Below are 10,267 nucleotides of genomic sequence, written 5' to 3'. Positions count from 1 at the left end.
CCCAATCCCATCCCTGCATCCCGATTCCTGACTCTTGCCTATGCACGCATCTTCTGATGCTTAGAGCCATCACTTGATCCAAAATATAGTGATGCATTTAGCATATGGACAGAAGTATTGACTCTGGTACTGAGATTGTAATTTCACACGCACACGTACAAGGAGGAAAAAAGATTAGAAGGAAATCTGAAAATGAGACAACACAAAGATTTACAAAATAAGCCAACAAAGGAAGACCGTGCCACACAACTTCAAAGGCGATTGCAAATCCATTTTAAAACTTAATTATGTAATAATTTTCTTTCTTTCTCTTCTCCATCCCCCCCCCCCCCGCCGGAAAGCAAGATATAGTTGTGAAGTTCAGATTTAACACAGAGGATGTTGTTTGTTAAACTGGAAACCAAGTGACAGGCCACTTATAACAGGAGGCCTGTTTCCGATCCTTTGAGTGAAATATGGTCATTATTTGTTGAGTGTCAGTTTCGGTTAGCTTTATTTAGTTTCAGGGAAGGAAGGCTGTGCCTTACTTAAGCAGAAGTAAAAGTTTTGGAATCTTCTTGTTCAGAATTCTACTTTTGATCTAAATTATATGCCTGCAAGATTGACCAATCATCCTGCCCCCCCCCCCGTGCTTAAAGAAATGCCATATTGCTTTGTATACAGAAAGTGGTTTTGCTTTCGAGTATCACGTGCTGTTAATTATGGCCTAGATTCTACTGGCTTTACCCATGCAATTAGTAGCTTTTGGCATGGAACTCAGATCTTCTGAAATTCATCCATGTGTTTCCAGAGAGAGGCACTGCTGAACATGTGGCAGTGGGATTTCATGGTGGGTTTTATTTTGGTCTATCAGCAATATAACAAATGCTGAATTTCATAGTTACCAGCACCTCTACCTGTCCCCGGCCTGCATGAAAGGCAGGAAAAATCAATTATTTTAATACTTTGCAGGCTGATACTTGAATGCAGGGTGTGTTTCAGATTATATTTAAAAAATACCAAGAACTTAATCACATCTCCATCATTGGTTGTGAAAACTAAAGAGATCGTGGTAGAATTCCAGGAAGTTTCTTCTCCGTCAACAACCGAAGCCAAAGCCATTCACATGCGTTCATGCTGAACTATTGCTCCAGAGCTGAGCAGTTCCTCTAGGACATCATCCTTGTACCCCAGAGTATCCTTCAGAACATCCAATGTGTGCTGACCAATGAGAGGGGGAGGTTTGGGCTCAGACACTTCAAACTGGCTGTACCTTACGGCTGGTCCTGTCAGAAACAAGAAAAAAGAAAACTGGAAGTTAATAATGGTCATGGTTAGTTTTGTAAAGAATGCAATCCTGTACACAGAAGACACCCGCAAATATCACAAATTCTTGTGCCTTGAGAATGCTTTTCTCTTTCTCTCGACAAGATTTTCATGTGATTTGCATGGGTGAAACAACCAACACAAGTCAAAAGCCAGAGATTTCACATTGACCTTCATTATTTCAAAAGGCGCTACTTTCAGGAGCTGTTGTGTGATGAGACACTGAGTGATGTAGATGAAGGTTTGCATCAATCCAAAGAGGATGGAAGCAATGGGAAGGTGAAACCACCAATCACGAAGTATGCTGCTTGGCTGACAGTTTCAACCAAATCAGCTATTATAAACAACTTGAAAAATAGCAAACCTTCCACTTTTTTTGTGGCAGAACATATAAATAAGTTTTTGAAGACAGCAATTTCTTAAGCAGGAGTCTGGTAAACAATGCTTCTTGATCATATGGTACACAAAGATCTCGCTCTATGCCAGACTCGTGAACTTGTGGAGCCACTGCTTCAGAGCTAGTTGATATGTCTTCATTCCAACCAGATATTTCCATCGAAGTTCAGAAAAGGAATTAAATCACATGAGTGCTGTGTGTGTTTTCACTGTTAAATGAAAAGCAGGCCTTGGTGACCACTTACTGAAATGCCCATATCCCTCTTCTGTATTTGCTATACTGATACATATTATACAAATTACATTTGTTTTTATCAGCCCCCACACAATATTTAAATCAGTCTAGGGATTTAGCAAACGAGGGCTGCTAACAAAGTTGTTCAGTCCTGGCTATGTGGCTGTGGAAATAGTTTTTTCAGGTTTTTATGTTTACAATTCCACTTCCATTATTCCATCACGAGTTCCAGAAGGACATTTTGTACACATATTATAAATCAGATTTGGTAAATGAAAAGGGGCTGTGCCTGTTCACAGATTCAGAGCATAACATGTTCAGAATCTTCATTGAACAGACCATTCTCCTACAATCCAACCTCAAAATTGCAACTTGGATTGGAATATTATTTGTGCATTTATCAATTATTATTCATAATGTGTAGTGAAGAAAAATTCCACAGGGCAAAAAATGAAAACTTCCGTGAGTCAGAAATAAGCTTGCCACTGCAAAAAACCTGAAATCAATTAATAGGGACACCCTTTTTCTGTCAAGGGACGCACTAAAATGAATGGGAACTGCACAAGAGCACAGACAAGCTTGTATACATTTATTGTAAATATACAATTCACTGGTGTCTGTTCTTAAATTTGTTTTGGATTTGTTTGTGTGTTGTTGTTTTGAAGTTTTTTTTAAAAAAAATTAATAGTGTGTGCTGCCCTTGGCTCCTTTGGGAGGAAGATTGAGATACAAATTTAATTAACAGATGCATGCTGATAGTGAGTACTGTAGGACCATTTGTTGTTTCCTCTCTCATTTTCTATGCCCCCCCCTCTCTGGAATGCCCCCCACCTTCCATTGCTAAGCCTCCTTGATCTCAGTGAGACCTAAGTGCTACTAACTTAGTCTGGATCCAGCCGAATGATCTACTCATAACTGAGCAGTGATTTGCATCCAGGGTGGCGCTGTGGGTTAAACCACAGAGCCTAGGGCTTGCTGATCAGAAGGTCGGTGGTTCGAATCCCCGCGATGGGGTGAGCTCCCGCTGCTTGGTGCCTGCTCCTGCCAACCTAGCAGTTTGAAAGCACATCAAAGTGCAAGTAGATAAATAGGTACCACTCCTGCTCTGATTCGCCAGAAGCGGCTTAGTCATGCTGGCCACATGACCCGGAAGCTGTACGCCGGCTCCCTTGGCCAATAAAGCAAGATGAGTGCTGCAACCCCAGAGTCGTCCATGACTGGACCTATTGGTCAGGGGTCCCTTTACTCTGTACTTTTCTTGGCCCAAATCTCTGTCATCATAAATGTGTTAGGACTCTGTTGTTTTTTTGCTGCAACAGGTTGTCATGACTACTTCTCTGGAAGTTGCATCTCACACTCCTCTCACATTATGGCAGTTTAAAGAAATAAGACTACTTACTGGCTCTTACTAAAAGCACACACAAACCCACCAGTAGACTACATGTTGAACTACGTGAACTAGTCAATTTGCAATCCTTCAAACTGCTTTCCTAAATAGTCAAAGGCAACACTATTGAGATGGACTGTCATTTCAAGTCCCTTTCACTCAGAGCTGTTTGTAAATTCCTAATCTTTAGCTGACTGGCCTCCCCCCATCCCCAAGACCTATATTAGTGACCCTCAATGCAATATAAATTCTCACCTTGAGCATTGGTAAATGCCAGCATTCATTGTCTAAAGTGGCTGGGGCTTGCATTCTTATATTGCTCAAATGCCACTATCAGTTTTGAAGTTTTAAGGAAACCATCTTGCAAATAAATGACCTCTGGAGATTAAACTGATCAAATGAAAAGCAAACTAACAATGGAATCCTATATATGTGCATTTAGAAGTATCACAGTTGTACCCAACCTTGGCAGTAGTAAATAAGGATAATAATCAGCAAGGAAGTAGATCAGCCTTAATCAAATGTTCCACAAGAGCAGCCTTGCTTTATATGCAAAAGGTTGGACTAGGCAGTTTTGAGAATGGGCTCCACCAGCTATTATTATTTTTTCTTTTTCATTTGATGCAAGCAGGGGCAAGATTGCCGGGGGGTATTAAAGATTTCTTAATTTACAAAAGCATGTGCATTGTCTTTTTTCAGGTTGTCTTTTCTACAAATCAGTTTCATTTTTGTGAGACATTAGTGTTGCATGCAATACAGAATTGGGAAGAAAAGAGGGAGAGTGGGGATGGTGTGGGCTCCACTCGCTATTATGACTAGCATGTGAAAGTGAACTTGCACAAAACAGCATTAAGTTTTTGTACACCTAGAGTTTTGATCATCAATTTATGGACCAGAGCACACAAGGAGGTTCTGCACAGACCTAACATGGGTTGAATTAATGACATCCTCACTGTTTCCCCAGCCCTAATTCATTTTATTTTTAATTTAGAGAATTCATATACAGTGGTGCCTTGCAAGACGAAATTAATTCGTTCTGTGAGTTTTTTCGTCTTGCGAATTTTTCGTCTTGCGAAGCACGGTGCTATGAGTTGCTCCTCCAAGTCAAGTCGCAACTGCACCTCTTCAAGCAATGCACCCTGGGTATTAACGGTTTTAAGAAAAAGGAAATAAACTTGCAAGACGTTTTCGTCTTGCGAAGCAAGCCCATAGGCAAATTCGTCTTGCGAAGCAACTCAAAAAACGAAAAACTCTTTCGTCTTGCGAGGCATTCGTCTTGCGAGGCATTCATCTTGCGAGGTACCACTGTACTGCTTTTCACTTCGGTGATCAAAGGGATTTACATATAAAATATAATACAATGCAATAAAATGCAATTACTTACAATCATAGAATTGTAGAGTTGGACAGAACCCCAAGGGTCACCTAGTCCAACCCCCTTCCACCCCTTGTTTGTTGTTCTGCCCCGTGACTTCTGCTCTTCCAACTTTGCATTACCAAAGCTTTTCTGCTCCCTTAAACAACTTCCTCCTTTCTTGCCCACTGTCACCATCAAGAGGAAGCCACCTTTCTCCCCGTGTATGAGTGGTAGCATTTATTTCCATTCTCCCCTACCTTCTGTTACTCCCCATTGTCCATCTTAAATTATAACCTCCTTGGGACTAGATGCATAGCATGGCCTAGGACCCTCGTACTCCTAGGACCGCCTCTCCCGATATGCCCCACGGAGGACCTTAAGGTCAATAAATAGCAACACTCTACAGGTCCCAGGCCCTAAGGAAGTCAGATTAGCCTCAACCAGGGCCAGGGCCTTTTCAACACTGGCTCCGGCCTGGTGGAACGCTCTGTCTCATGAGACCAGGGCCCTGCAGGATCTGATTTCTTTCTGCAGGGCCTGTAAGACAGTTGTTCTGCCTGGCCTTTGGCTTGGAATCAACTTGATCCCCTCCCCCTCTTCCTGTTTCCTTTCTCCTTCTGTGATGGAACTCCTATTTGGGGATCTCCCTGGCTTTTTTTGGCCCACGTAGGACCAGTCTGGATAGTTGGCCTTAGTGAAGATTTGATGTTTTCATCCCCCAAAAGTTTTTGATTTGGGTTTCTACTGAAATGAGGCTGCATTCTAATGTACTTAATCTTGTTTTTAAGTTGTATTTTAATCAATTGTTTTTATACCTGGTGTTAGCCACCCTGAGCCCGGTCTTGGCTGGGGAGGGTGGGGTATAAATAAAATTATTTATTTATATTATTATTATGTATTATTATTAGCCTATGTATGTTGCCAATGCAACTCTCTAAAGGTGCCATACAAACTGAAGGCATGAAACAGAGAGGGAGGGAGTTTGGAAAGCTAACTTGAAAAACTAACCTGGTACTACATATTTAGAATATTTTTTCTGGAGAAAGCAGTGGGCATTCCACAAGAAAGACCTAAACACACATTTTGCTATATGTGAAGTCCTGTAAATCAATATTTATATTTTGACTTCTTTAGCAAGTTACTAAGACACTTGCTCCAGATACTGCTTTATCGCCAGGGTTTCACAAGGCGTCAGATGAACATTATATCAGTTATATGTATAGTACCAAATTGTCTCCACCTTCCCTAGTACTTGAAATCCACATCATCATCATAAATTTTTGTTTATTTGGCGCCTCTCTGCCATAACATCCCAGGCACCAAACAAACCATAAAGTTAAGACACAGAACACATTAAAACATGAGATACAAAAGACAGATAAGACAGTGCAAGCATCTTTTTGCTACGCGAGGTCCCAAGGGGATTAAAGACGTCTTTCTTTTTAAAAGGTTAAAACAGTCCAGGAGTTTTTATGGTAGATTTCTGAGATGAAAGAGAAGAAGGGCAAAGGCAGGGACCTGGCCCAAACATAGCCCTGGCACCAAGAGCTGCCCCAAGTGTCCCAATTGCCTAGATTAATTCCAGTTGCCACACATGTGTGCGCACACAGGAATAAAAGGACTGACCTTCCCAAGACAAAGAGTTAAAGCATTTAATTATAAATAACAGACTTGTTGCAAACTGCTTTGAAAAATGATTATTCAGAATTTTACAATATATTATTTCAGTTCTGCATGTGATTTATTTAATTACTTCTGCCCCCAGCCTAGAACTTAGAAACGAGCAATTAAAGGGCAGCTTTCCCTTTCCCATGCAACAGTTCCGAGAGAAGGCTACTAGGTTGGCAACTGCTCAGTTTAGTATTCCCCCTGCATTTTCTTAAGAGTGTCTCAGAGGTTTTCTGCTTGACCCTCACTTTCTAGGCATGGGTCCAAGCAGCTTCCCCCTTGCCCCACTCCTTCCCAAGGGAAAACCTGCTATTTAGCAATCAGAACAAATGGCAATCCAGGGGAAATCCTTAATAAAGGCGTATTTTGAGAAAGGACTGGTGACACACACCCTGGCAGTCATATTCTGCACTAGCTGCAGCTTCTGGACAGTCTTTGAACAGTAGCATCGTTGTCCTGTGCAGGTCAGCCACAGCAGAGCTCAGTGGCGGGAGAGGCCAACCAATCAGCCAAGTCTTGGGGGTACTTGCCTGAAGGCAGAGTCCGTATGCAAGGTTCAGTTCAGTCCTAAGGACAGGAGTATCTCAGCTCACATAGTCAGATGGTCCAGGGGTCAAGAAAGCAGAGGGTCCAAGGTCAAGAGAAGCAAGAAGCAGCAAGGTCTGGTCAGGAACAACAAATGTTTCCAGCAACTGTCCTGAGGCTGGAAACCCTGCTTAAGAAAGCTGGAGCCAGCTGGTTTCCACATCAGGAAGAAGAAGGCTGATCAGCAGCAGGTGCAGTCACTGCCTTCTGCTCCTTCAGGCTGCTGCTCAGCAGGTGAAGCTGATTCCTGGCCCATGGCAGCTAGTGCCACACAGGACTAGCCTAAGATATGTTGACACTTGAAGCAAACCACAAAATAGTGCCCCCCCCCCAAATCAGGGAAGGGGTGGGTGAAGATCTGCACTGAGAACAAGGATGAGAGGAGACCAGCAGCACCTCCAATTGGCCAAGGAGGAACACTAGGCTAGCAGATCTGGCCTCCAAGGACTGCACAGCAGCAGCAGCAGCAGCAGAAGAAGAAGAAGAAGAAGAAGAAGAAGAAGAAGAAGAAGCGTTCCTTGGAGACAGGATCTGCTGTCCCTGGGGATCCTGCCGCCTGAGGCAGTGGGCCCTGGGTGGGATAAAACACATCACAGCAAGCCAATCTTAAGGCTGTTGGGTTATGGCTTACTGAAGTCAGGCTATCCTGGTTCAAGAATGGCTATAGCAGGTGAACCAGCCAAAAGCTGGGCATAGGCATGTCACCACTGATGCCACCTGGTCACTCAGTAATACACTGGTCAATGTGTTGAACCACCAAGGAATCAGGGAAAGCCAACAGGGTTGCACTCTTCATGTCTCACTCCTGATAAAGATCATCAGTCAAGGAGACCAAGGCTATTGCATTGCGAAATCCAAGTCTAAAGCCAGACTGAAGTGGGTCTGGATAATCTGCCTTCTCCATGCATGTGCACAACTGGCAAACAGCCACCATTGTAATCGCCTTGCCCAGAAAATGTTGGGGACGGTGGCACATGACTCCCTCATTTGCACAGCACCCAATGCCAGTTTTGATACCTTGGTGCAATTGCCTCTTTACAGCTTGTGGTAGCTAGAGCGCTATCTGAGGCTGCTGCAATTCTGCGGTCCTTCCGTTCCAAGCAATCATCTGTTTTATTTTAATTTTAAATTCCTAAAAGAACAGTCAGCATTAAGATTTGGGCGGGAGAAAAGGGCAAATTCCACATTTGGACCCTATTCAGATGAATTTACAAACTGACAATGTGATCAATACCAACACAGTACGGAGGGCAAGCAATTGTGTTGGCTTTCCATTGTCTGTTGCCAATCCCTGTCATGTGATATTCAGCTCATCTGAGGTTGGAAATATCAAAGCAGTATGGGGCACTCAAGTCTCTTCAATCAAGCAGCCTTTGGTTTAAATTGCACAAGTGTGCATGTGTGAGCACAACAGAGTGGCCCTCTTTCTGAAGTTCTTGTGGCTGTAAATATTACCAGAGATTTTCATTCTATCCTGTGAAAGGCAAAAAAAGAAGAAGTCAGGAATCCTCTTTCTTCACCCATAAAAGCTACAGGAATATTGAGAAAGTGAAATGTAAGAACCAGACACACCCATGGAGAGGAATAAAGTCTAAGGCTAGGAAGCTATCCAGAGAGGGAGAGAGACGGGGGGGGGGGGGTTGACTCTGCATCCAAGAAAGAAGACAACTAAAAAGCTTGAGAGTATAAAATTAGAATCAGATTGGAACCAGCCATGCATAAGCAATATTCCATCTCAAATGTGCACAGATCAGTTTTCATTAATGCAATTCCCCATTCTCCTTGACTTTTTCCACCTCCTGATGCTTTGGACTACTTCCTTTTCCTTTTCTCCACCACCCCACTTTCACTGTGAAGTAAAGTGCTTTAACTTACTTGAGCTAGTAATTCTGAAGTTCTAGTCGTAAGCAGCAGGTGCTTGGTTTAAAGAGAATTTTTCCATCATTGACTGTCTGGGAGCATCAGCAGCACCTCCCTCCCTCCCACACACCCCAGCACCTTTGATCCTTTGCCACTTGCACTTGTGGGTTTCACATTTGACTTGATCTTTCTTTCCAAGATGTGTCATTCCTCCCCCCTCCCCCCCCCCCCCCGCTTTGCTAATGCATCTTCCTTTTGTGATTGTCAGATTTGAGCCTTTCGCTTCTATACAAATCACAGCAAAAAATGGTTGGCATTTATTGCCTTCAAGGATGCTACAGACCTCATTTTACTTCAACTATCAATAAAAGGCCACTATGTGTGAACACACTGGAGTAAAATACTCCCAAACAACAACAACAACAACAACAACAACAACTTTTTATTTGTACTCCACCCTCCCTGGTGTACCCCAGTGTTACGTTCACCACCCTCTACACAACATGTTTTTTGCTCTGTGTGCTGCTTCAGGTCCAGCCAGTGTCAGCCAAGGATGTGCAGTGTAGGTGAGGAAACCCCTCTCCAGCAACTGCAGGACTCTACAGAGCAGCACAGCCGCTGCCTCATCCACAGTCCTGCTGCTTAGGGTGGGAAGACCATTTTGCAGTACCAGCTCCGGGGCAGCAGAGGCACAGATCAGGCCTGTTGTCATCAGATGACAGCTCTGCATCCAGGTGATTCATTGCTGCCTCCCCATCCTGTTTCTGGGGCTTCCATTCGTTACCAATGACAAGGATCCTCCCACGTTATCTTCCATCTGCCTGCCATTTGGGGGGCTGCACTGGGGTGCTCTTCACTAGCAGGGTTTCCCGGCTGGTAGGCTGTTTCTTTCTTTGGCGATCACTCGTAGCCGAGTAAGATTGTCTTCCATAAACATGGTTTTAACAATGGGTCCATAAGTGACTGTGGAGGCCAATTCTGGATCCACATGTCCTTCCACAGTGGGGACATTGGTTTCTGGGCAGGAGTTGATCACGGTGTGGATTTGCCAAGCGTGTCTTCCTCTTAGCATGTTTCTCCCTTGCATCCTGAGTTCGAGTGTCTTCAAAGCCCATGACACCTTTGGTAAAGGCTGTTCTCCAACTGGAGCACTTGCAGGCCAGTGTTTCCTAGTAGTCAGTGTTTATACTACATTTTTTTAGATTTGCCTTGAGACAGTCTTTAAACCTCTTTTGTTGGCCACCAACATTACGCTTTCCATTTTTAAGTTTGGAATAGAGTAGTTGCTTTGGAAGACAATCATCAGGCATCCGCACAACATGACCAGTCCAACTAAGTTGATGTTGAAGAATCATTGATTCAACACTGTTGATCTTCGCCTGTCTTCCGAAGTGATGTGTAAAAAATTTTGGAGACACCACTGATGGAATCTTTCGAGTGGTTGGAGATGGCATTTATAAGTGGTCCATCTTTC

At 43.4% G+C, this 10,267-nt stretch overlaps 1 protein-coding gene across 4 annotated transcripts in view; it reads right to left on the bottom strand.

Moving 5' to 3' along the window:
* Window positions 1–318: 318 nt before the first annotated feature.
* SUGCT (succinyl-CoA:glutarate-CoA transferase) overlaps window positions 319–10,267 on the bottom strand; it is a 301,170-nt gene continuing 291,221 nt past the window's right edge. For 3 of the 4 annotated variants that reach the window (XM_080975937.1, XM_080975935.1, XM_080975936.1), the window contains exon 14: window positions 319–1,265. In XM_080975937.1, coding sequence (XP_080832063.1) covers window positions 1,102–1,265 — 164 coding nt within the window. In that variant the 3' untranslated portion in view covers window positions 319–1,101. The remainder of the gene's footprint in view (window positions 1,266–10,267) is intronic. The other variant, XR_013978376.1, reaches the window with a different exon arrangement.

Source organism: Podarcis pityusensis (assembly GCF_964106645.2).
Source record: "Podarcis pityusensis genome assembly, chromosome: 12".
NCBI lineage: Eukaryota > Metazoa > Chordata > Lepidosauria > Squamata > Lacertidae > Podarcis > Podarcis pityusensis.
This window is presented reverse-complemented; position numbering and strand designations above follow the sequence as displayed.